The 27,985-nt window shown below is 40.3% G+C and overlaps 1 protein-coding gene across 10 annotated transcripts in view; it reads right to left on the minus strand.

Annotated features, from left to right (window-relative positions):
- FAM168A (family with sequence similarity 168 member A) overlaps positions 1-27,985 on the minus strand; it is a 238,127-nt gene that overhangs the window by 120,678 nt on the left and 89,464 nt on the right. For all 10 annotated transcript variants that reach the window (XM_074216841.1, XM_074216834.1, XM_074216842.1 and 7 more), the window contains one exon: positions 7,763-7,850. In XM_074216841.1, coding sequence (XP_074072942.1) covers positions 7,763-7,850 — 88 coding nt within the window. The remainder of the gene's footprint in view (positions 1-7,762; positions 7,851-27,985) is intronic.

The raw sequence follows: 27,985 nt of genomic DNA on the forward strand, positions 1-27,985 counted from the left end.
ATTAAAACAAATAAAATATTTTTTCAAAAAAAAAGAAAGAAGAAGCCTCCTCTGGTCTTTAGGATCAACAGATAATCGAATATAATCTGATAATCCTACTGATTGATTGATAGTACCCCTTCAAATGCCATCTCCCACAGGTAGCCTTCACAAATCTCTCTATTCAGAAGTAATTCAATTCAACTGAAATCTCATTCATTTATTAAGTTTCTACTGTAAATAAAATATCATATGCTCAGAGCTAAGATGCAAGGATGAAAGACAAAACAATTCCTGCCTTCACCTTATAATTAATAGCCAGAATATGACAAATTAACAAATAAGCCTGAGGTAAGGGGGGGGGGAGTGATAAGAAAAAGATCTAGATGTATAGCCCTATCATCTGTTCTGCTATTATGGTCCTACCCTGTATTACAAACTTATATAGGTCTGCCTTTTCTATGTACCAGGTCTGAGTACAGACAGAATCTGGTTCTTGTTCATCAATGTATCCACACCTAACATTATACAGAGCATGCCTAATAAACCCTCTCCTGAAGTGAAGTGAATCCCTTTCCAACTCTTTGGGTTATGACAAGACAAATAGAGGATTTGGGCTGGTCTCCCATAAATTTCAACTGAAGAAAGCAAGACAAAATCACCTTAGAAGATAACCTGAACAAGGTAAAAGGGCTAGAAAGAGAAGAAGAAAAGAAAAAATTTCTGCCACCCTAGACCATCATTGATACCACAGGGTTCAGAAAAGAAGTTTTTTCCTGACAATCCAAAGATTTATCTTTTTGTTTAGAATACAAAATGTCAGGCCTAGAAGGGTCCCTAGAAAGTATAACACACAATGTTAAAACATTAAACACAAAATATCTGAGTTAAGGAAATTTATAATCAGAATGGGAAAGAGAATTCTTCAAGGTCACACAGCAAAGCATGGGGGGAGCCTCTGGGAGGGGAAAGGCCATGCCTATGACTTACTAGTATTACTACTTAGGGTACCTAGGTGGTGCAGTGGAATCAGGAGGACCAGAGTTAGAATCTTGCCTCAGACAACTGACACTAGTTGTGTGACATTGGGCACATTACTTACCCCTGAATGCCTTGTATCCAGGGCCATTTCTAGTTGTCCTAATTCATTCTGGCCACTGGACCAAGATGAGTCTGGAGGAGAAAGTGAGGCTGGTGACTCTGCAAACCCCTCCCTCAGTCAAATCCAATTCACATGCTTGTCATGACATCACCTCTCTGATGTCCTGGTCTTCTTCAAGAATGATGGACAGTTTGGGGGGCGGAGCCAAGATGGCAACAAGAGGTTTTAGGAGCTCTCTGATAAAATTCATCAGCTAAGGACTCTAACTAAACTTTCGAGAGACAGAACCCACAAAGGGACCCAGTGAGGCAGTTCTCCTACTCAAGGTAACCTGGAAAAGAGCAGAAAGGCTCTGCTCCCCGGGATTGGAGAGGCGGCCCGCCAGAGCCAAAGAACCTCAGCCTCCCGGAGGGAGCCCCAGGGCGCTGGTGGTCTCAGCTCACAGCAATGGGGGAGTCTCCTGAGCTGCACCCCGAGGAGCAACGGGCACAAAGTGGGGGAACAGCGGGGGACCTCTGCCAGAGCGAGCACGTGGAGCCCAACCCTCAGGGCACACAGCAAGCAGCCCTGATCCAGGAAACAGAAGCAGGCAGAGCCTGTAAGCAGGAGCCCCCAGGGCATGAGCCCATTGGGCTGAGAGAGGGGAGTGAAGAGAGACTGCAGAGCTCTGTCCTCTGCCCCTGATACAGGACTCTGGGGCTCTGACCACATTCAGATCCTGACCACAGTCTAGCCCCCCCCATAAAACAGCAGCCCCCCCCACATCAGCTCCTTGGCAGAGGGGGGCGCTTATGGTCTTACGGTCATTCACATACCAGGAGGGAAGACAGAACCTCACACACTGAGACCCTTGTGGGAGTGTCCCAAAAGCTCAAGAAAAACCCCAAACCAGGCCCAGGCTGGGAAAATGAGCAAGCAGAGAAACAAGAGGAAGACTATTGAGAAATATTTTGCAAATGAGCCCAAGAAGGACCAAAATACTCAGTCTGAAGATGAGGAAGCACAAGCTCCTGCATCTAAAGACTCCAAGAAAAACAGAAACTGGGCTCAGGCTATGATAGAGCTCAAAAAAGACTTTGAAAATCAAATGAGGGAGTTGGAAGAAAAACTGGGAAAAGAAAGGAGAGAGATGCAGGAAAAAACATGAAAATGAAGTCAGCAGCTTAGTCAAGGAAATCCAAAAAAAGGCTGAAGAAAATAGCATGCTAAAAACCAGCTTAGGTCAAATGGATAGAACAGTTCAAAAAGTTATTGAGGAGAAGAATGCTTTAAAAAGCAAAATTGGCCAGATGGAAAAAGAGATAAGAAAACTCTCTGAGGAGAACAAATCCTTCAGACAAAGAATAGAATTCAGGGAGATTGATGAATTTAACAGAAATCAGGAATCAATACTTCAAACCCAAAAAAATGAAAAATTAGAAGAAAATGTGAAATATCTCATTGAAAAAACAACTGATATGGAAAACAGACTTAGGAAAGATAATTTAAAAATTCTGGGAATACCTGAAAGTCATGATCAGGAAAAGAGCCTTGACATCATTTTCAAAGAATTACTACAGGAAAATTGCCCTGATATTCTACAAGCAGAGGGCAAAATAGAAATGGAGAGAATCCACCCATCCCCCTGAGAAAGAGGTCCCAAAAAACCAAACCCTAGGAATATTATAGCCAAGTTCCAGAACTCCCAAGTCGAAGAGAAAATATTACAAGCAGCCAGAAGGACACAGTTCAAATATCATGGAGCTGCAGTCAGGATCACACAGGACTTAGCAGCAGCTACATTGGAAGCTCGTAGGGCTTGGAATACAATATACCAGAAGGCAAGAGAGCTTAGAATGCAGCCAAGAATGAACTACCCAGCAAGGCTGAATGTCCTCTTCCAAGGAAAAAGATGGACTTTCAATGAACCAGGGGAATTTCAAAGGTTCCTTTTGGAATGGCCAGAGCTGAACAGAAGGTTTGATCTTCAGATACAGGACTCGGGTGAAGCATGGAGATTGGAGGAGAGGGGGGAAATATGAGGGACTTAATGAGGATGAACTGTATGTATTCCTGCATAGAAAAATGACACTGATAATACTCATATGAACCTTCTCAGTTAATAGAGCAGGAAGAGAGCGCTTTTATAGTTGAAGCACAGGAGAAAGCTGAATTTGAAGATAAAATATGGTGTAAAAATGGAGTCAATAGAAAAAAGGGAAATGGAATGGGAGAAAGAAAAAGGAGAGGGTGGAATAGTCCAAGATATTTCACATAAGATTTTTTTTATTACAACGAGCTATTGCAATGATATGGAAGGGGGGAGGCAAGGGGGAATGAGGGAAACTTTGCTCTCATCAGAGATGGCTAGGAGAGGAAACAGCAAATATACTCAATGGGGTATAGACATCTGGAGTAAGAAGGAGGGGGGAGCAGGGGGAAGGGGTGGGGATGTGAATAAAGGAGGAGAGGATGGACCATGGGGGGAGAGAGGCCAGATATAACACATTTTCTTTCTTACTTCTTGCAAGGGGCTGGGAATGGAAGGCCTGCCCAGGACCACAGGGCCAGGTGGATTCTGGGCCTAAGGGGTGGTATGGGGGCTCATGGCTTCTTGGCCCCAGGACCAGGGATCTGTCTGCTGCGCCAATCAGATACCCTACAGCAGAGTCAGAGTGAAAGGAGAGAAGAAAATAGAGTACATGGTAGTGGAGAAATAAGAAAGGAGGGAATTGCGATCAGCAATGGCAAGGGTGGAAAAATATGGAAATAACTTTTGTGATGGACTTATCATAAAGAATGAGATCCACCCATGACAGAGTTGTTGGTGTTGGAACAAAGACTCATGCACATTTTTTGTTATGATTATTTGGGGGAGGGTGCAGGGCAAGTAGGGCTGGATGGCCTGCCTGGGGCCACATAGCAGGGTGATCTTTGGGTGTCTGGGGCCAGATTTGGACCCAGGTGCTCCTGGCTCAAGGGCCAATGCTCTGTCTGCCACCCAGCCACCCCTACTATTATTACTATTTTATTTTATTTTGGGTCTTTTTTTCTTCCTTTTTTTTGTTTTTTGCAGGGCAGTGGGGAATGGGTGGCTTGCATGTCACACGGCTGGGTGATTGTTGGGTTTACGAAGCTGGATGTGGACTTGGGTGCTCGTGGCTCCAAGGCTGTTGCTTCGTCCATTGCACCACCTGGCCATACCTACAATTATTACTATTATTATTTTTTTATTTTAATTTTTTTCTCTCCCCTTTACTTTTTTCGCCCAAACAAGTCTATCTATATTCATGGGGGAGGAGGGGTATTTTGTAATGTAAAAACATTTGTACAAAATGAGAATAAAAAATAAATTAAAAGTTAAAAAAAAAAAGAATGAAGGACAATCATCATCAGCATTACTACTAGTATCTCACATGAGCACTTAGCTAAAACTATTTCTCTCAATAAAGAACTGCTGAACAATGAAATTTGCTATCTTAGTAAGTTGTGAGTTTCCTATTTCTCCAAATGTCTATGCAGAATCTAAATGACCATTTATGGGAGAGGCCATAAAAGAGTTTTTAATACTGGAAGGGAAGTTGAACTATTTTCTTTCTGAGTGTCTTTCCAGTTTGACAATGCTATTAGTTGGTCCATACATTTCTAATAAACCATGCAACAAGTAATTATTACTATTATTCTGACCAAAGGATACAAAGACCAAATAAAAAAAGAAAGAAAGAAACATTCCCTACTTGCAAGGAGCTTACACTGTATTAAGAAAGGCAACATGTATATATAAATACATAACAAATAAATTCAAAGTATTTTGGGGGAGGGGGCACTAGTAGTTAGAAAGATAAATAAAGATTTCATGTAGAAGGTATCACTTAAGCTGAGTTTTGAAGGAAACTGGAGGATGCTAAGAGGCAAAGGTGAGGAGAGAATGTATTCTGGAAATGGAGGCTGGTCAATGTAAAGGCAAAAAGTTAGGTGATGGAGTATCCTATGTGAGCAAAAGCTATTAAAATAGTATAGCTAGACTATAGTGTCCATGAAGGGAAGTAAAGTAACAAGATTGGAAAGGTGAAACGGTGTCAAGTTATGAAAAACTTTAAATGCCCAAGAGAAGATTTTATATTGGTCCTGGAGGTATAGTGGAGCCACTGGAATTTTATTTTGTGGGGGAGGGTTTGGGAATGTGACATGATCAGACCCCATATTTTAGGAAAATCATTTTGGTAGGTGGATAAAGGAAGAATGGAGTGGAAAGAGGCAAAATGATTAAGGACTGAAGAACTTGTTTGCAGAAAGCATGTAAATGTTATTGTGACCTGAAGAATATTCAAAATATTTTTTGATATGGCTAAGTAAATTAGTACTTATACTCAAAATATAAACATGTTTAGGAAAGAAGGTAATGGAGCATAATAAAAGGGTTTCAATGCAAACACTAAAGACTCAGAGGGGAATCATGATCTTTGTCAAGGATTTGAAGGATGGAAGGACATGAAAGAGGAGAAAACAGGAAGAAGGTTCACTAAGCAGGTAAGAGGCTCTTCCCAGAGAAGAAAGCAACAACACTGAAGAGAAAGCAGCTGATTTCCAAGGAAGGATGATGTAGATCACCATTCATGAGGTGAGAGATTTTCTAATAAGGGAAAAAAGAGAACATAGGTAGGGTAGGTGGCAACTCCTGATTAAGGTACTGAACCAAGAAATTATTAACAGCTCTGCTCCTAGACAGTAAAGAACTCCACAGGTGTCAAGAAAACTCACAATGGACCACATGAAATACAAAGTCCTGGTCTCCAGATGTTGCAGGGATATTGCTACAAAGGAAATATATTGAAATATATACTGAAATGTAGTTGCCCTCCCACAGAGACCTTAGGGCAGAGGGAGCCAAGGTCTTTGCGACCAGTGATAAAAAATGTTTGTTGCAGCATGGCACAAGTGAACAATGACTTGGCACTGGGCTCAGGAAGACCTGGGTTCAAATCCTGACTCTGATGCTTCATTAGCTCATGTCTAGCTATTTAGACCATGCTCAAGTCAATAATCTCACTGAGCTGTTTCCTCTCTATAAAATAGTGATAATACCTAGAGTTCCTATCTGACAAGGTTATAAGGCTCAAATAAGATAAGACATGCAAATTATTTTGGAAACTTAAAAGTGCTATATGTCAGTTATGATTACTTTAATAAATCTGAAGCATCGCTATTCCTAAATAGGAAAACTAACATTCCTGGTTGAAAGGGGGTGGGGCTTAACCCTATATGGACATTAATGGTCATTCCCAGATAGTTCCCAACAGATCCTAATAATAAATTACTAGTAAAAAGGGAGCCAGAAAATGGATGAGACACTTAAAGCAAAAAAAAAAAAAAATCACAGTATCATTCTGATAAATGAACAATACAGTATTTTCCATAAAGCTCAAAACAAAAAGTCTGACTTCACAGTTCTTCTGTACCCTCTAGGGTTAGTGTCCATGGAGAAGAGGGATAGGAACTGTGATCTCTGCAACCTTGAGAGACAGAAAGGGAGAGTGAAAGAAAGACATCATGGTTGCACTTTGGAAAACAAGGAAAGTTTTCATCACAGGAAGGTAAGAACTTTTTCACAGGGTTCCAATCACAAAACCAAAGAGAGAACCACAAGAAGAGATCAGATCCTAGATCTACTTAATTAAGGGACAGGCAGGAGGAGAAGGAGGGAAGTCAGTCAGACAGTAAACATTTATTAAGTACCTACTTTGTACTAAAGTCTGAGGATACAAAAAAAAAGGGGGCTAAATAAAGACATATCTTGCCCTCAAGGAAATCACAGATGTAGGTTGAGGAGTGGGGGCTGGGGGGGGGGGGCACAAACAAGTATGTAAAAACAAACTATATATAAGTTTAAAAAAAATAATTAATAGAAGAAAACACCAGAATTCTGAGGAATTGGGAAAGGCTTTCTGTAAAAGAGGGGATTTCAGATGAACTTGAAGGAAGACAGGGAAGCCTTGGAGGCTGACATGAGGAGATAGAACATTAAAGGTCTAGGGGACAGTCAAAGAAAATATCCAAAGTGTAAGCATGGAATATCTTGTTCACAGAACATCCAGGAGGCCAACATCACTGGATTGAAGCATACATGGCAGGTAGTTTAAGGTAGGAGGGAGATAGGCTATGAAGGGTTTTGAATGTCAAACAGAGCATTTTGGTTTTGATTCTAGAAGTGATAGATATCATTGGAGTTTAATGAGTTGGGGGAAGGGGGAGTGGCATGGTTGGGCCTTCAATTTAGGAAAATCACTGAGGTGGCTGAATGGAGCATGGACTAGAGCAGAGAGAGGTCTGACAGGGCAGGCAGATCCCTCAGCAAACCATTACAATAGTAGAGGTGTGCCAGAGAAGAGAGAAGGGGCCAGGTCTGAGAGATAATGCAAAGGGAAAATCAAAACTTTGGCAATAGTTTGGTTGGGGACAGATGAGATGTAGTAAGGAGTCAAGAATGACACTGAGGTTGTAAGGCTTAGGGCAATATTAGAGCATATAAAGAAGGAGAAACAGTTCAAAGAAAAATGCAATGTGTTTGGTTTGGGCTTAAAATGGCTATGATTCGGAGATTCCATGATTTGAGGTAGGGGAGAAGAGGAGAATACTTGAGTTATTAGTTCACCTGCTCAGAAGTCATTTACCTGCATGAAGGTTAATCCTAAGAACACTTACCTGTATAGGCCATGGTCTTGGGGTTGCCATAGGGAGCTCCTGGCTGGACGGGGCTGTAAACAGGGTTCATTGTGGAAGACTGAAGACCCTAAAGGGAAAACAAAGAGATCAGGTTGGCTATTTTGATCAAATTTCCTAACATTAATCACAGTCTTATCTATGGGCTCATATGGCTACAGTTTATCAAAACCTTTCATACTCTTTCTCTTATTAGAATAATGTCAACAACCTATGGTTCAATAGTTTTAAAAACCTTATAAAAGCTTTCTTCCCAATAAATCTATAACACGTATAGTAGTGTGAGACAAATATTTTACTTAAAGATGAAAAATTCTCACAAACAAGTTATTTGTCCAAAGTCATATACCTTCGGTCAGAACCCCAGACTCAAAGCTTCTAACTCAGCAAATACTAAAGGCTGCTCCAAAAGTTATGATAACTTAAAAAGTCACTAAGTCTGTGGAGGCATCCTCTATTTCTAGAGTATTTAAAATTTTAAAAATATTCTCCTCATAACAACACTGTGAGGTAGAGTCTATGAAACAGAAAATAAATTTTATGATTTAGAGTTGACTAGGGCCCAAGAAATCACCTAATAGAATAGATGACAGAGGTGAGATCCAGAGAGTCTGATTCAAAAATCAGAAAGCTAGTAACCGACAAAGTGAGGTTCTGAGGTGCGGAGCCAAGATGGTGACAAGAAGGGATCGGGTCTTAGGCGTTCTCTGATAAAACTTGAAACTAAGGACTCTAACTAAACTTTTGAGAGACAGAACCCACAAAGGGACCCAGTGAGGCAGTTCTCCTACTCAAGGTAACCTGGAAAAGAGCAGAAAGACTCTGCTCCCCGGGGTCAGAGGGGTGGCCCGCCAGAGCCAAAGAACTTCAGCCTCCCGGAGGCAGCCCCAGGACGCTGGGAGTCTCAGCTCACAGTAGAGGGGGAGTCTCCTGAGCTGCACCCCAAGGAGTACCGGGCACAAAATGGGGGAACAGTGGGGGACCTCTGCCAGAGCGAGCACGTGGAGCCCAGCCCTCAGGGCACACAGGGAGGTCTTTCTGCAGCCCAGAGCTGTAAACAGAAGCAGGCGGAGCCAGTAAGCAGGAGCCCCCAGGGCATGAGCCCATTGAGCTGAGGGAGGGGAGTGAAGAGAGAGAGACTGCCCAGCTCTGTCCTCTGCCTCTGGAACAGGACTCTGGGGTTCTGACCACATTCAGATCCTGATTGCAGTCTAGGCCCCCCCCATAGAACAGCAGGGCCCCCCCACCTCAGTCCCATGGCAGAGGGGGGGTGCTTATGGTCATTCACAGAGCAGGAGGGAGGACAGAGCCTCACACACTGAGACCCTTGTGGGAGTGTCCCAAAAGCTCAGGAAGCACCACCAAAACCAGGCCCAGGCTGGGAAAATGAGCAAGCAGAGAAACAAGAGGAAGACCATTGAGAAATATTTTGCATATGAGCCCAAGAAGGATCAAAATACTCAGTCTGAAGATGAGGAAGCACAAGCTCCTGCATCTAAAGACTCCAAGACAAACAGAAATTGGGCTCAGGCTATGACAGAGCTCAAAAAAGACTTTGAAAATCAAATGAGGGAGTTGGAAGAAAAACTGGGAAAAGAAAGGAGAGAGATGCAGGAAAAAACATGAAAATGAAGTCAGCAGCTTAGTCAAGGAAATACAAAAAAATGCTGAAGAAAATAGCATGCTAAAAACCAGCTTAGGTCAAATGGATAGAACAGTTCAAAAAGTTATTGAAGAGAAGAATGCTTTAAAAAGCAAAATTGGCCAGATGGAAAGAGATAAGAAAACTCTCTTGAGGAGAACAAATCCTTCAGACAAAGAATAGAATTCAGAGAGATTGATGAATTTACCAGAAATCAGGAATCAATACTTCAAACCCAAAAAAATGAAAAATTAGAAGAAAATGTGAAATATCTCATTGAAAAAAAAAACTGATATGGAAAACAGACTTAGGAAAGATAATTTAAAAATTATTGGAATACCTGAAAGTCATGATCAGGAAAAGAGCCTTGACATCATTTTCAAAGAATTACTACAGGAAAATTGCCTTGATATTCTAGAAGCAGAGGGCAAAATAGAAATGGAGAGAATCCACCGGTCCCCCCGAGAAAGAGGTCCCAAAAAACCAACCCCCAGGAATATTATAGCCAAGTTCCAGAACTCCCAAGTCAAAGAGAAAATATTACAAGCAGCCAGAAGGACACAGTTCAAATATCGTGGAGCTGCAGTTAGAATCACACAGGTCTTAGCAGCAACTACATTGGAAACTCATAGGGCTTGGAATATAATATACCGGAAGGCAAAAGAGCTTAGAAAGCAGCCAAGAATCAACTACCCAGCAAAACTGAATGTCCTCTTCCAGGGAAAAAGGTGGACTTTCAATGAATCATGGGAATTTCAAATGTTTTGGTTGGAATGGCCAGAGCTGAACAGAGGTTTGATCACCAGATACAGGACTCAGGTGAAGCATGGAGATTGGAGGAGAGGGGGAAAATATGAGGGACTTGATGATGAACTGAATGTATTCCTGCATAGAAAAATGACACTGATAATACTCATGAACTTTCTCAGTTAATAGAGCAGGTAGAGGGAGCTTTTATAGTTGAAGCACAGGAGAAAACTGAATTCGAAGATAAAATATGGTATAAAAATGGAGTCAATAGAAAAAAAGGGAAATGTAATGGGAGAAAGAAAAAGGAGGGGGGAATAGGCCAAGATATTTTATATAATAAGATTTTTCTTTATTACAATGAGCTATTGCAATGATATGGAAGGGAGAGGCAATGGGGAATGAGGGAACCTTTGCTCTCATCAGAGGTGGCTAGGAGAGGAAACAGCATATATACTCAATGGGGTATAGACATCTGGAGTAAGAAGGAGGGGGGAGCAGGGGGAAGGGGTGGGGATGTGAATCAAGGAGGAGAGGATGGACCATGGGGGGAGAGTGGTCAGATATAACACATTTTCTTTTTTACTTCTTGCAAGGGGCTGGGATTAGAAGGCCTGTCCAGAACCATAAAGCCAGGTGGATGCTGGGCCTAAGGGGTGGTAGGGGGCTCCGGGCCTCTTGGCCCCAGGACCAGGGATCTGTCTGCTGAGCCACTCAGCTACCCTACAGCAGAGTCAGAGTGAAAGGAGAGAGAAAATATAGTACATGGTAGTGGAGAAATAAGAAAGGAGGGAGTTGCAATCAGCAATGGCAATGTTGGAAAAATATGGAAGCAACTTTTGTGATGGACTTACCATAAAGAATGCGATCCACCCATGACAGAGCTGTTGGTGTTGGAACAAAGACTGAAGCACATTTTTTATTATTATTATTATTTGGGGGACGATGCAGGGCAAATGGGGCTGGGTGGCCTGCCTGGGGCCACATAGCAGGGTGATCTTTGGGTGTCTGAGGCCGGATTTGGACCCAGGTGCTCCTGGCTCAAGGGCCAATGTTCTGTCTGTCACCCAGCCACCCCTACTATGATTACTATTTTATTTTATTTTGGGTCTTTTTTTTTTCTTCTTTTTGGTTTTTTCAGGGCAGTGGGGATCGGGTAGTTTTCATGTCACATGGCTGGGTGATTGTTGGGTGTACAGGGCTGGATGTGGGCTCGGGTGCTTGTGGCTCCAGGGCTGGTGCTTCATCCATTGTGCCACCTGGCCATACCTACAATTATTACAATTATTTTTTTTATTTTAGTTTTTTTCTCTCCCCTTTACTTTATCACCCAAGCAAGTCTATATTCATGGGGGGAGGGGTGTTTTGTTTACTCTTAAACAAGAATATTTTATTAATGTAAAAAAAATTTGTACAAAATGAGAATCAAAAAAAATTTTAAAAATAAAGTCAGGTCCTGAACCCAGGTATTCTAATTTCAAACACATTTGGTTCTCTTCCCACTAAACCATGCCTCCTATTGACAACACTGCAATTTCCTTTATAAGGTTTTACCTTAACATTGGATGGTACAACTGCACTATGCCATGTTATTTATTATTCAAGACAAAAAGAACTACAAAAGAGAGTATTTATAACCTGATGTGACAATCTCATCACATGGATGATCATCCAAGTTTCAGAACCTTTAAGATCTCCATGACTGAGAGTCTGTAAAAAGCCAGGGTAAGGATTGTAACCCCTGAGGAAGAATGACAATGAGAGAGATAAAACATATAGTTAGTCCTTACTATGATGATCACCAACCAGACTTAAAGTCAAGAGACATGGCTTTGAAACCCTGGCCCCTTCTCCTCTCAGAATCTCAGCTTTCCACTATAAATGTGATGGAACTAGTTGTACTGCCTACCTCAGGTGTTTATTCTAGGGGAAAGGGTTTCATAAACTACCAAGAACTACAGAACTGAAGTCTAATGCTTTCAAACTGATGGATGAAAAACAGGGCACCAAGAGGGGAGAGACTCTGCCCAAATCCAAGCTCTTTTGCCTCCCAGCTCATGGTTTTGTCTACCCCATCACACTGCCATCCCCTCATATTAGGGATCCTAAGATTTCTTTATATATAATGATGAATCATGCCCCTTCTTTATTATTCAAGATAAAAGGAGAGCTACAAGGGAGAATATTTTTAACTAGCTATGACAAGGTGATCCCACACCTATTCATCTATGTTTAATAATTCTTTGGTTAATTTCTCTGTGGTCGACATTGTCACTAAGTCCTCATTCTCCCTAGTAACTACACCAGGTTGTTTCCTTCTTATCCATCTCCACGGCTCCCATAAAAGTACAGATCTCTTTTCCTTCTGCCCTAACAATTACAACAAAAAAATTTTTTAATCAACTTCCAGTATTCTCTCCTCCATTCGTCCTATACATGGGATTGGAATCATCTCCCTAAAGTTCAGTTCGGACAATGTTTCTCCTCTTCTCAAGACTCTGTCGTGACTCCCCATGGCCCACACAGAAAAGGACAGACTTCTCATACTCAGCCTTCCTCTTTTCAATCTCATCTCTTTCACATCATGCTCTTTATGAGCTAAATAGCCTAGTATTTCTTTTTTTAGAAAGATTTTATTTATTTTGAGTTTTACAATTTTTACCCTATTCTTGCTTCCCTCCCCCCACCCCCCACAGAAGGTAGTCTATTAGTCTTTACATTGTTTCCATGGTATACATTGATCTAAGTTGAATGTGATGAGAAAGAAATCATATCCTTAAGGAAAAAAGTAAAGTATAAGAAATAGCAAAATTACATAATAAGATAATAGTTTTTTTTCCCCAAAATTGAAGGTAATAGTCTTTGGTCTTTGTTCCAACTCCTCAATTCTTTCTCTGGATACAAATGGTATTCTCCATCGCAGATAACCCAAAATTGTCCCTGATTGTTGCACTGATTAGCCTAGTATTTCTTAACTCTTTGCTCACACTAATCTCTCTGCCTAGAATGTTCTACACCTAGCCTCCCTCAAATACTTCATTCAGTGAATGGCTACACTGCAGTGTTCAGTCAATAAGTACTTATTAAATATTTATACATATATATTACATATTTATCATGCATTTATTACAAAAACAAGACAGAGAAAGAATACATACAAGTAAATATGAAGTAGCAGAATACAAAGTAAAGTGGAATCAGGAAAAGCCTCATATATAAAGAAGAGAGGAATTCTGGAAGGACAAGATGAAAAAGGAATGTATTTCAGGAATAGAGACTACCAGTGCAAATATCTAGAAATGGCAAGAGTGTTATAGGTAGGGGCAGCTAGGTGGTGCAGTGGATAGAGCACCAGTCCTGGAGTCAGGAGAACCTGAGTTCAAATTCAACCTCAGAAATGTAATAATTTATGTGTGACCATGGGCAAGTCACTTAACCCCACTGCCTTGCCAAAAAAAAAAAAAAAGAGTGTCACAGATTAGGAACAGGTTATGACATCCTACCCATCATTCAAAGACCAACTGAGGTGCTATTTCTTTAAGAAAATCATCCCTGATCTTCTAGCCAGATGTAATCTCTCTATCTCTGACTCCCAATATCCCTAAAAGGACTTTATATGTGCTTCTCCTATACACATACTATCTTCCATTTTATCTTAGTTTTTAATATTCATATTTTAGTCCTCTTACTACAATGATCTCCCAATATCAGGGACTATATAATTCCAAATTCTACAGTTCTTTAAGGGTTACAAAGTACTTTTCTTACAACACTGGAAAGCAATCACAACTTCATGAAACTTTAGTGAAAACTAGGTTTATTACAAGAGAAATGAACATACATGTGGAACCCAAAGAGTTCATAATCCATATAGAAGTTTGCATATTTATGACATGAGGATAAAGGATGGAAGGGGAAACATATAACTCCACTTAAAGAAGCATGGCATGGGAGGGGGAAAAGCATAGTAAAGGTGGGAAAAAGACAAAACCCTTCCCTAAGGGAAGGGGTAAAATGATGGCAAAAGCTGCATTTTTTTTTCCTTTGAGAACTGTTATGCTAAAAAGATAGGATGGTCTTCTTATCTACAGGATTCTATGCTCAGAAGCAAATTTCCCCCAGACTGGCTGGAGTCTGTCTTGTCTTCCAAGGACATACAACAGTAGGACTAAAGGAATGTTTGTTCCAAGGGTAGAGTGCTGGGTCAATCAATAGAGAACTGCCATTGAAAGGAAAACCTGGGATCCTGCTTCTTACGAAAAATAAAACACAAATTATACAACAAAGCACTATGATCTAGTGCAAAGTACTCTGTACCAGGAATCAGGAGAAATGAGTAAATTTTGTGACCCTGGGCAAGTTGCTTCCCCTCTCTGGGACTTCATTTCTTCCTCCAAAAATTGATGAAATTGGAATAGATAATAAATCAGCTCCAGTCTAATGCTGACATTCTAAGGCCTCAGATCCATTCTAGCTAGGATATTCTCCAAGACCCTACTAACTCTAACCCATGTTCTAAGGGCACTTCTAGCACTTAATTATCTACCTCTATGGATGAGAGCATTCAGTTGTGCCCACTAGGGGGAGGAAAGGGGTTTGAGCATCTAAGCCTTGACCTGTAGACCATTAACAAAGGACCTGAGATTCCCATTGTTGAGCTAATCAGACTCCATAGTTCACAATCAAGGGCCCTTCAAGAGGGGATTGAGTCCCAGTGTTGAACATTTAATGACAATTAAGTGCAGTTAACCTCTTCTGCAGGTTCTTTAAAGAAGGAACATAGGAAATATGTGAATTGGTTTGGTAACTCAATTAGACAAATACTATTTTGTCTTAATGAAGCTCATTTTCAATTAGAAAAGCCAATTGACTAAGAACTCGCAGCATCCAGGAATGCACACATATATTTTCAAAAAGAATGATAGTGGATTTGGGAGGTAGAAGCGGCCTTAAAAAGATCTATTACAACCTCTCTCATTTTACCAAGGAGAAAAAGAAAACTAAGGATGAAAAAGACAGAGAGATAATCTGAATTCTAGATCAGGTCCTCTGATCCCAAATCCCATTCTATTTCTACTATACTATGATGTTTTCTTATAAATATGTACTTTTATCATCTCACCTGATATAGTGAATAGAACATTAGTCTTTGGATCAGAAAGGATTGGAATCATCAAGTCCGGGGTTCAAATTCAGACACTTACAAGGTTGCTTACAAGCCTTTTGGAAAAACTAGGGAAATAACTTTCCCCACTTTGCCAGAATGGTGGTACAACAGAAAGAGTAACTCAGTTCTTCACTATTCATGAGACCTTGAAGTCTTCCCTTCTCTGGTCTGGACAAAAATTTTCTTCAATTAACTGATAGGCCTACATCAGAGGTTCTCAAAAGATAGCCTGTGGAACCTGGAGATCCCTGAGATATTTTCAGGGAATCTGTGAGGTCAGAACTATTTTCATAATAATACTAAAATGGTATGTATCAAAACACTCCCCTCTTTTCCATCTACATATCTGTAAAATGACTAGATTTTCTTCATATACTTCAACCAAAACAGGAATATAGATGTAGATATGAAAAATCCAGCTGTCTTCCATTAAGCCAGTCATTAGAGGAATTTGCAAAAATATGTAAAAGTAATGCCACCTCTCACTAAATTTCTTTTTGTTTTGGAAAATAGGTTTTTTTCCAAAAAAAGTTATGTTAACATTATTATTTTGAAATGAATTAATAGGGGCGGCTAGGTGGCGTAGTGGATAAAGCACTGGCCTTGGAGTCAGGAGTACCTGGGTTCAAATCCAGTCTCAGACACTTAATAATTACCTAGCTGTGACCTCAGGCAAGCCATTTAACCTCATCTGCCTTTACAAAAACCAAAAAATAAAATAAAATCAGAAATGAATTAATAGTTTAAAATTTTATCAGTTTTAATTTCTAATACACTAAATGGTAATAAACTAAATGCCCCTAAAAGCAAAAGTTATTTGGAGTTTCCAATCATTTTTTAAAGGGAGGGCCAGCTAGGTGGAGCAGTGTATAGAGCACCAGCCCTGGAGTCAGGAGGACCTGAGTTCAAATCCAACCTCAGACACTTAATATTTACCTAGCTTTGTGACTTTGGGCAAGCCACTTAACCCCATTGCCTTGGAAAAAACCTATAAAAGGGGCAGCTAGGTGGCGCAGTGGATAAAGCAAGGGCCCTGGAGTCAGGAGTACCTGGGTTCAAATCCGGTCTCAGACACTTAATAATTACCTAGCTGTGTGGCCTTGGGCAAGCCACTTAACCCCATTTGCCTTATTAAAAAAAAAAACCTATAAAAAAAGAGAGAGTGTAAAGTCTGGGTTCAAAAAGTTTGAGAACCAACAGCCTCCATCACAGGATTTAGGGTTATTAGGGAACCTCAGAAATCATTTAGATTCAGTTTCTCATATTATAGGAGAGAAAATGAGGCCCAAAGAAGGAAAGTGACTTTCCCAATATATTACAGTTAGTAATTGTCAGATGTGAGAACTAAACCTAGGTCCCCTGAGTCCAAATTAAATGTTCTTCACAATTCACTATTTTTGTTGTTCAGTCATTTCAGTAGTGTCTGGTTCTTCATGGATGCTTTTGGGATTTTCTTGACAAAGATGCTGGAGTGATATGTCATTTCCTTCTCCAGTTCATCTGTAAAATGTGGCAAAAAGGGACTAAGTGACTTGGCCAGAATCACATAACAAGTGTCTGAGGCTGGTTGAATCTTCCTAACTGCAAGTTTATTCCTCTATCTATTCCTCTACACCACCTAGCCAACCTATCACTAACTTTAATATTTTATGAAGATAAAACCACAGACCAGGAGAAGCAGGTCTTAAAGACTGAGGGAAAATGATGGATAGGTCTAGAAATAAAAACAGTTGGTGACAAACCCAAAGTGGGCTTTCTACAAGAAAATGACAGGAAAAGGTTCACTGGTGAGACCTGGGCCATCTGAGCTAAGCCACACAGGTCCACATAAAAGTTAAAGCAAAAGCCAAGGTTCTAATGCCCTCTGCCCTCCATTTCACAAGAGGAAAAGGACAGGCAGAAAAACTCAAAGCAAGTTGGTAACTGGAAAAGAATGTTGATGGAGATAAATAATAATGAAGAAACTCACATTTTCAGTATTATTTTTTAATATTTCATTTTCTTCTTAAAGTCACAAAATGTCAAAGCTGGTAGGGTACATGACATACAGACATCAAAAGTCAGGCCTAGAAAGAGATTTAGGCCATAGAATGTTAAGTTGAAAGGGACCTTCAAATAAAAATGTCAGAACTTTAGAACATGGAAGTATCAAAGTTGGAACAGACAAGCAACATTTATTAAGTACTTCTTACATACAGACCATTGTTCCAAGTGTATGCTAACACACAGACAAAGTTTAGATAAACTACTATTCCCACCCTCAGGGTCTATTGTCTAAGGAGGATATAACACCAGTAAACAGGTATAATATACACTCTACCTTTGGAAAGAGCATCACAAAACAAAGTGTAGTGGGGGGCGGTAGGGGGAGGCTTTAGAAGGCCTGAAACAGGGGAGGGAGGGGGGACAGGCATTTACAGAAAGGGGAGAGGGAAAGGGGGAAGGAGGGAGGGAGAGGGGAGAGAACAACTGTGCTACTGACCCTCACAGCCACCTGGAAGTGGTATTCTTATCCCCATTTTATAGATCAGGAAACAGAGGCAAGCTGAGATGAAGTGACTCATCTGGAGTCACACAGCTAGAAGCATCTGAGCTCACACTTGAACTCAAGTCTTCCTGACTTCAGGCCCAATTCTCTACCCATTGCATGACCTAACAGCCTAGAGGAGAACAGCAAAGACATGAACCAAGAATGATATCCTGAAGGGGGTAGTAATATGAGTAGTGTCTAAAGAGTAGTTAGGAAGAACATGAATTGTCAAGTTTCAAAAGGAAAATCCAAATGATCAATTGACATATGAAGAAGTGCTCCAAATCATTAATAATTGGAGAAATACAAATTAAAGCAAGTCAGAAATTCCATTTCATGTTCATTAGCAGACTGGTAAAGTGACAAAAAGAGAAAATGACAACTGGTGACAACTTAGGGAAGCTAGGAACATTGATGAACTGGTGGTGGAGCTATGAATGGGTCCAGACATTATGGAAAGCAATTTGGAACTCCACTCCCAAAATCACCAAATTGTGCGCATATATATATATATATATATATATATATATATATACCCTTTGACTCATAAATACCACTAGGCCTATATCTCCAAGGCAGGAAAAAGAGAGGGAAAAGCCCCATGTGTACAAAAAGAATCCTAGCAGCACTTTTGCAAAGAACTAGAAAGAGGGGAGGGGAGGGGAGATCCAGGAAAGTGTATCAATAAGCATAAGGTTACAAATAGAGGAAATAAAGTAAATAATGGTACCACAAAGAGAAATGGCTAAGTCTGAAGGAAGAAATATGGGGCGGGAGGTAGTAATAAAGATATTGAGCTTGGTTTGGGATGTAATTCAGTTTGAGTTTTAGTTAAACAACCTAGGAAAGATATCTGTAGGTCAGGAATTTTTTTTTTGGTTTTTGTGAGGCAATGGAGTTTAATAACTTGCCCAAGGTCACACAACTAGCAACAGGTGTCTGAGGTGGAATTTGAACTAAAGTCCTCCTAACTCTAGGGTCAATACTCTATCCACTGCACCACTTAGCTACCCCTAGGTCAGGAATTCTTAACCTTTTCTGTGTCACAGACCTTTTTGGCAGATAAGTGAAAACTATAGGTCCTTCCATAACAGACCTAAAAACATTGCTGAATAAAATAAAGCACACAAGATACAAAGAAAAACAACTAAACTGAAATACAGTGAATAAGAAAATAAAAACAAAATCACCCATTTATTAAATCCTTATAGAGGGTTTAAGATGTATGTTTGGAGCACAAACTCTGAGGGAAGACTAGAGATCTAAATTTGGGAGTCATCTCTACAGAGGCCAAAAACCATGGGGTAAAATCATTTTGCCAAGGCAGAGTATAGAGAATAAAACCTAAAATAAATGCTGAAAGGAAATTTCTTACACCAAATATCAGAGGTGAAAGGGTAATTAGATCCTAGAATATCAGGACTGGAAAGGATCATTATTAGAAACCATCAATTTGAACTACCAATTTTATAGAACTTGGTGCTTCCATCTCTACAGTATCTCTAGTGAGTATGTGTGCTTCATTCACATCACCACAACCTAATTCAGGTCCTCATCATCTTTTACCTATGCTACTGCAAAGATCCTTTTCTCTTCTCAGACACTAAACTTACTTTATGAAAGCTCAGGTCTGATTGTGTATCTCTTCCTCCCTCCCCCACCCAACTCCAGGCTCCCTAGTGCCTGCCTTCTTCCTGGTCTGCCCATCCCACCTTTCCATTCTTCTTCCGTGAATTCACTGCTCCCTGTTCTTCGATCTGGCTAGTCCATCTCCTACCTCGGGACTTTGCATTGACCTTTTCTTCTGTGTTTGGTACACGCCCTCCTCCACTTCCTCTGCCTCAGAATACCTAGTTCAAGTACATCAAGTTCAAGTGCAAAGAGGAGAAGACTCCAGATCCCTCAGAAACTGCCCGGAGAAGATTAAGCTTAATGCCACAGACAACTGGAAATCAACCAGGGGGATGGGAATGGATGCTAGGATGACATTCTCCCCTCATCTACACTTACCTCTTTGTTGTCAAGTGATAAATCTACCCAACTATAAACTGAAGAACACAGGTTCCCATTCGCACCCTCAAAATTGTCACCTCAGAAATTAAACAAGAAAGTACTTGGGAATGTTAATGAAGAAGTGCTCAACTCACTATGACCTTCTGTCTTGCTTACAGGACCAAGTTTTCAACTCTTATAGGACCAAGTGTTCAACTCACTATGATTTTCTGTCTCGGACTCCAAACAGCATTTTATTTGCAGCTCTTGAATGTACTTATTATGTGTTATTATATATGTCAATGGAAAAGGAAGCTGGTTAATCAAATGAAAAGAGTAAGAGTGAATACATAATATAGCCTAAGTACCACACAGAGAGCTCCTCTTCTTTTAACCCAGGTCTCCATGAACTGGGTGGTTCTTCTACAGAAGATTAATGAAGGACAGGATTTGAACAAGCTAAGAATAGTGTGGATTTAGAGCTGCTCATGTAGAGGTAGCATTCACAATGACAACATCACAAACACCTAGTATAGAAAATTTCAGTTATAAGTGTTGGGGGTCTTCTTAAAGCCCACTGGACTGGAGGCTGGAGGAGGAATCCTATCTTATCTAAACTTTATATATCCTCCAACACCCTTTGTAGAACCTTAATAAATACGTAATGAATGAACAAAGCCAGTCTCTTCACCAGTGTCCCCAGCTCTACTGTCTTCCATCATTTCTACACACTGAGTCAGATTCACCTCCTTATAGAAGTCTCTGCACACATTACTCCCTCACTCTTGAACTTGTTATTACTCCCCACAACATGGGAAAGAAAATTCAGCCTCCTCAAGTGCGGTATGCGAGATCCTCCATGACCATGTCTCAACTCCTTTTGGTCATTAAGCAAGAAGGGGAGGGGCAGCTAGGTGGCAGAGTAGAGAGAGCACTGGCCCTGGAGTCGGGAGGATCTTAGTTCAAATTCAACCTCCAGACACTTAATAATTACCTAGCTGTGTGACCTTGGACAAATCACTTAATCCTATTGCCTTGATAAGAAAAAAAAAGATGTAGGGGAAGCTAAATAAATGAGTGCTAAACTTGACTCAGGAAAAAAAATGGGTTTGAATTACAATTATTACAAATTGTACAACTATGGGCAAGTCTCTTGATTTTTCTAACATTCAATTTCTTATTCAATAAAATAAGGATACCACCTACAGTACTGATTCAGGACAGAGATGACATGACATTCTAAAAACAAAATTAAAATTCTTATAGCAAAGTCCTAACTAAATCACTCCTCTATTCAAAAATTTCTTAGATGTGCTGCTGTCATTGAAAATCCTCTACAATCAGCTATTCCCATACATTTCCATTTTTATTTTACATTACTGTCCGTCATATATTGTCCATTCCAATCACACTGGATCACTAGCCCATTATTCATAACATTCCACCTCTCACCTATACAATTTTGTGAATGCTAGAATCTATGAACTCCTCACTTCTGACTTTTAGAAGCATCAACATTTTGAAAGTACAGCTTAGATGCCATCTCTTATGTGGCTTTTTCTGATGCCCACACTCAGTCCCTCAAGGTATTAGCACTTCAACTGTGCAATGTGCAACTTTTACCAGATTGTTTGCCACCATGGGGAGGGAAGGAAAGGTGACAGAAAAATGTAGGATTCATAAACTTGCAAAAGGATGGATGTTGAAAAAATTGCCTTTGTATATAATTGGAATAAAATATTTTCTTTAAAAAAGTGCTTGTTAGGAACAGCTAGGTGGTGCAGTGATTAGAGCACTGGCCATGGAGCCAGGAAGACCTAAGTTCAAATCCAGCCTCAGACACTTAACAATTACCTAGCTGTGTGACCTTGGTTGAGCAAGTCACTTAACCCCATTGCCTTGCACAAAACCTTTTAAAAAGTGCTTGTTACCTTCTGAAATTACCTTATTTATACTTTTATTTACCTATACATAAATACTATATCTTTCCAACAGATTGTAAACTCCTTGAGGGCAGGGGCTATATGGCTTTTGTTTCTATATTCCCAGAACCTTGTAGCTAAGCATTTAATAAATGTTTGTTGAACTGAATTACTGTCCTGAAGAACAGAGGTTTACTGTGGGACACACTAGTCTAGTACAGGTCACGGAAAGTTAGAGTTCTGTAAGAGCTAGCCCTGTGTTAGCTGAACCACCAGCAAAAATACAACTGAGCATGATAATTGGAGGCCAGACTCATCTCTGAGACATATCTTTACTCACCAGCAGAGGGAGCAATGAGCCTGGGCAGAGAAAGAGACATCACAGAGATGCCTATGGAATCTGCAGATAATGTCCTGAAAGCAGGCATTTATCAATACAAACAAGGCAGAAACACCAGGAAGAAATGCATTATACATCAAAAAGAAGTGAATTATACATCAGAAAGTAGAGGCACAACCTCCAGCCAGGCTTTTGTGTTGTACACACCATGGGACACTGCTAGCAACAGCAAAGCAAAACCTCCTGAACCAAATCCCACAGGCTGATTCCCATGTCTGTGGGTGTCTTCTCTCAGACTGGATATTGGTTGCGCCAGGAAAGGACTCCACTGGTTTCTGCCAACCTGAAGAGTCCAGACTTCCTGAAGGCTCAGCTCTGGAACTTCATCTCAGGAGGACCCTTTATTTCTCCCAGTTGACATGCACTTTGCTTCCTCATTAGAGCAACTTGTCTGGGAAAACACTGGATCCTATCAGTCTCCTCTCCCTATATTTCCTTGAGGACAGGCTGTTTTCTATGTGGCTCTAATACCTAGCAGAATGTCTCAAACATAAATGTTTGAGAATCCCACCTGCTAGCAAGCGTTTCTCAGCACTCCTTGCCACCTAGCATGGTTAGTGAGCATGGCTTTACAAAGGTTAGCTGTTTAGTTTGACAAATGTTTCTTGAGAACAGGGCCTGAGTCTTATTTTAGCCCAGAGCATAAAAATGATACTCAAATACACATCCTGAATTATCTCTAAGTTTTAAATGCTTCTCTGTTCTCACAGTACCCAGAGTACTAGAGCTCTCAAAGAGAAGCCTATTACTATATATAACTATAACTATAACTATATATATATATATATTACTATATATATACTATATATAACAGCCTATTACTATTTCACAATAAGGAGAAATAGGTTATATTATAATATGATTAGGCAGATTTAGAACTGACTGATGGGTCAGACCCAGGTGATTTGGTGGTTTAATATCAATTGGGAAAGAAGTCTTTGCTCTGATTGAATGCTCTAAGGATTTGTAGATAGATACACACACTCTAATATTTTTATCAATAACCTAGATAGAAGCATAAAGGGTATGGCTATCAAATTTGCGGGTAATAAAAAGCTTAAGAATAATAAATAAGTTGTTGAATTTTAGTCATAGTTTAAAAATATCTCAACAGATTAAAATATTGAGACAACTCTGCAATTAATTTAAGGAGAAAGATAAAGTCCTTTATTTGGATTCAAAATATACACCTCCCAGATATAAAGGCAGGCATGACACAACTAGATTACAATTTGTCTGGGAAAGAACTACAGGGTGGGGTGGAAAGAGGGCAGTATTAATGAGCCACCATATCAGTATGAGTCAAGTGTGATGGGTCAGGCAAGATGACTCCCACAGTGGAGGGCAACATTAAAAGAAGCACAGTGTCTAGGCTTTAGGAGATACCCTCAACTATTTTCTGTAATATTGAAAGGATTCTCCTAAGAGGGGTTCCTGGTCAAATCACAAGTAAAATACCTATCTAGTTGTAAATGCCACCTCTGAAGAAAGACATTGATAAGCTGGAGTTTGTCCAAAGGAGGGCAACCAGGAAAATGGGCAGCCTTAAGTTCAAGCTCTAAGAGCATCTGTTGAAGGAACTGGAGCTACATTAACAAGGAGGAGACTTAGGAGGAACTTGATTGCTGTCTTCAGATATTTGAAAAGCTATCTCGTGGAAGAGAGATTAAGTATTCAGAAGACAAAACTAGGAACAATGGATAAATGCTCAGAGATGTTTTCTTGCCTGATGTAAAGAAAACTAACAATTAGTTCATTTTGTTGTCTGATCTTCCCAGTGGTGAGGGAGAGGAGGGATAGACACAGAAGCAGAAAACAAGGAAGTTCCAAAGCCCAGTAATGATCTAGGAGCCAGACTACCTTGAAAGCCATCTTTGTTGCTCATTTACATACCATGAGTTTAAGTCTGAGAGAGACTAAGCTAGATAGACACAAAAATGGAATGTCAGATCTCAGAAGATAGTGCCACCCCCTCCACTCCTCATAAAGGATCTTCAAGCAAGCCTAAATAACAACTTTAGGTAAGTTGCATAGGACACCAATATATTCATATATGGGTTGAAGTAAATCACTTCTGAGATCCTCTCCAACTCTGAGACTCTGTGCCTCTGGAAGGGACTTTGGAACACAGAATATAAAATACTAGAACTAGAAGGGACCTTACAACACAATATGTCAAAACTGGATGGTTCCTGGCAACCCAAAACATAAAAAGTCAGAACTGAAAGGGATTTCTGTCCTCTACCCTCTTCTCTCTATATTCTCTTGTGAACAGAGTAAAAGTATCAAAGCCAGGAAAATCTGGCTTCATATTCTGCCTGTAACACTTGAAGCTTCATTGGGACAACAGGTCAGCCAAAAATCTCTGAGTCTGTCTCCTGATATAAAAAATGGAAATGATAATGCTCATAGTACTTATAACACAGCATCATTGTGAGGCTTCAATGAAATAAAGTATATTTACATACATATGTAATGGAAAATGCTTTTGGAAACTTTAAAGCACCATATATTAGCTCTTATCATTATTATTTTATCTAATTCACTTCCAAAGCTTCAATCTAAGCGCTAAGCAGGTGACTCCCAACTTTCCCCCTCTGATGATCTCTACTTCTAGACACCTACCCTTTAAGTCCCACTAGCACTACAAACTCAATCTATCCCAATTGAATGAACACATTCTCCTCTCCCAAAACCCACCCTTTGCCACAGTTCATTTTTATTGACAGTACCATAGTCCTCCCAGTCCTCTAAATCTGAAATCTTGGAATCCTCTTTCTTCTTTTCCCTTTCTCTAACCCCCTACATTCCATCAGATGGCAATTCCTATTGATTCTACATGAATAATACCAGAGATGCCTGACACTTCTCCATCTGGAGTGCCATCACACAGTTCAGGTCCTCCTTATCTCCAGCCTGGATTACTATAATAGTCTCCTAACTCACCTACTCATCCCCAATCCTTTCCTCCTCCAAAGCAATCTTCAAATAACTGGCAAGGGGGACTTCCTGCCAAGATGGTGGGAAAGACAGGCACTGCATTAAGCACTCCCTGTGTCCCCTCAAAAATAACATGAAAGAAACCTCTTAACAGAAACTCAATCAACAAAACCCAGAAGAAGAAGCTAGGAGATGAACACCTAACAAGGTCTGTCTCAGGAGCAAGTGGGTGCAGAGAGGAGACCAAAGGGTTAGTGCAGGAACAGGGTGGGGAGGGGATACAAAGCCACAGAGACTTTGTTGAGAGGCAGATAGAGAACCAACTTTAGCCAAGCAGTCTTTGGCCAGGGGGAGAGGACATCTGCACACCTGGAAATCTTCCAGCTCAGTGTGGGACTTGAGCTCCATACTTCTGGAGCATTCTTCCAGGAACAAAAGGTAGTCGCCCCACTCCCCCATCTAGGTGTGGAGTAAGGAGCCCACTCAGCTAAAAGGGAGATTGGCTTGCAGCCAATTGTTTAAGGTCAACTCAGACCCTGCTGCCCCTCCTCCCTCCCTCCCTACTCCCTCCAGGATAGGGAGAGGGCTTCAATCACTCCAGAGAAGGCACCAGCAGCCCCTACTGACCAGCCCTTGGAATTACTAAGCCAAGTGAACAAAGCCTCTTAGGATCTTCAAAAACAAACCCCTGAGAGCCAGTCCCTCCCCCAACACAAGATCCTAGAAAAATGAAGAAAAACCAACAAAAGGGGGGAACCATGGAGAAATACTTAGAATACCCAGATTCTAACCCAGAGAGATCTAGCACTTCTGAGGAGAATACATATTGGTCTCCAGCCCAGAAAGATTTCCTTGAAGAAATCAGAAAGGAGTTTAAAAATCAATTGGAGGGGTGGCTAAGTGGCATAGTGGATAAAGCACCAGCCCTGGAATCAGGAGTACCTGGGTTCAAATCCGATCTCAGACACTTAATAATTACCTAGCTGTGTGGCCTTGGGCAAGCTACTTAACCCCATTTGCCTTGCAAAAAAACTAAAAAAAAATCAATTGGAAAAGTTGGGAAAAGAAACTCAGGAGAAAAAAAAACATTGCAAGAGAAAATTAGTATCTCACAACAAGAAAACAAAACATTGGAAAATGCAATTGAATGAATACAAAATGAGAATAATTCTCTCAGCTCCTCAACTGGGCAAATGCAAGAAGAAAGCAATTCTCTCAAAACTACACTTGGGCAAATGGAAAACTCCTTCAAAAATAGAAATGACTAATTGGAAAAGGAGCTGTAAAAGGTAGATGAAGAAAATTCTTCTTTAAAAAAAAGAATGGAATAGGTGGAAACTAATGACTTCATGAGACAACAAGATTTTGTTAAACAAAACCAAAAGATCAAAAAAAAATAGAAGAAAATGTAAAATACCTTATCAGCAAAACCACTAACCTTGAGAACAGATCAAGAAGGGACAACCTGTTAATTATAGGACTTCCTGAAAACATTGAAGAGAAAAAAAAAAACCCTGGACTTAATATTAAAGAATTTAGTAATGGAAAACTGCCCTGATATCATGGAACCAGAGGGCAAAATAGTTATTGAAAGAATACATTGATCCCCTCCGGAAAGAGATCCTAAAATGAAAACACCAAGAAATGTTGTGTTGAAATTCCAGAACTATCAGATAAAAGAGAAAATCCTTCAAGCAGCCAGAAAGAAACAATTTAAATGCCAATAAGTCACAGTAAGGATAATGCAGGACCTGGCTGCATCAACATTAAAGGTATCAAAGGGCCTGGAACGAGATATTCCAGAAGAGCAAGGGAGCTTGGCATGCAGCCAAGAATCCACTATCCCGCAAAGCTGAGCCTTCTCTTTCAGGGGAAAAAAATGAAAATGAACATTCAATGAACTGGGGAACATCAACATTTCCCGATGAAAAGACTAGAGCTAAATAGAAAATTTGGACATCAAACAGGAGGCTCAAGAGACACATAAAAAGGTTTGGGGGAGGGGTAAAGAAAAAAAACTGCTATCCAATAAGATGAAACCAGATATATCCCCACTTGGGAGAAAGATTCTCATAAATATACTTAGCCAGAAGTGATGGACATTCATAACTTTTCTGTGACTCAGATAAAATGATTTAAAAACAAAACCTCCTTAAAAAGAGGGACTGTAAGGAGACGGGAGGATAGAAGAGACTGAATGGGGTAAATCACATTATATTAAGAGGTACAAAAGATCTACTATTGCAATAGAGGGGAAGAAAAGAAGAGGTTTAGAACCACCTGAATCATCTTCTCATCAGACTTGGCTTAAAGTTAACTTACACACACTCAAGTTTATTTAAGAAACTCATCTTACCTTTCAAGTATTAAAAGGGGGAAAAGGGGAGGGGGGAAGGGAAGGGGAAGAAAAAGGGGAACTAACAGAAGGAAGGGAAGGAGGAAGGGGAAAAGGGAAAAGAGGAAAGAAAGGGGAGGGGGTTGATATAGGAGGACAAACACACTGAAAGTGGCAGTATTTAAAAACAAAACACTGGGAAATGTGGATAAAGGGAAAAATACAAACAAAAGGAAGATAGCATGGAGGGCAATAAAGAGTATTTATAACTTTGAATGTGAATGGGATGAAGTTTCCCTTAAAATGTAAGCAAGGGCAGCTAGGTGGCACTGTGGATAGAGCACCAGCTCTGGAGTCAGGTGTACCTGAGTTCAAATCCGGCCTCAGACACTTAATAATTACCTAGCTGTATGGCCTTGGGCAAATCACTTAACCCCACTGCCTTGCAAAAATCTAAAAAAAAAAAAAATTTTTAAAAAAAAGTAAGCGAATAGCAGAGGGGATTAAAAACCAGAATCCTACAATATGTT

Source organism: Macrotis lagotis, chromosome 1 (assembly GCF_037893015.1).
Source record: "Macrotis lagotis isolate mMagLag1 chromosome 1, bilby.v1.9.chrom.fasta, whole genome shotgun sequence".
Lineage (NCBI taxonomy): Eukaryota > Metazoa > Chordata > Mammalia > Peramelemorphia > Peramelidae > Macrotis > Macrotis lagotis.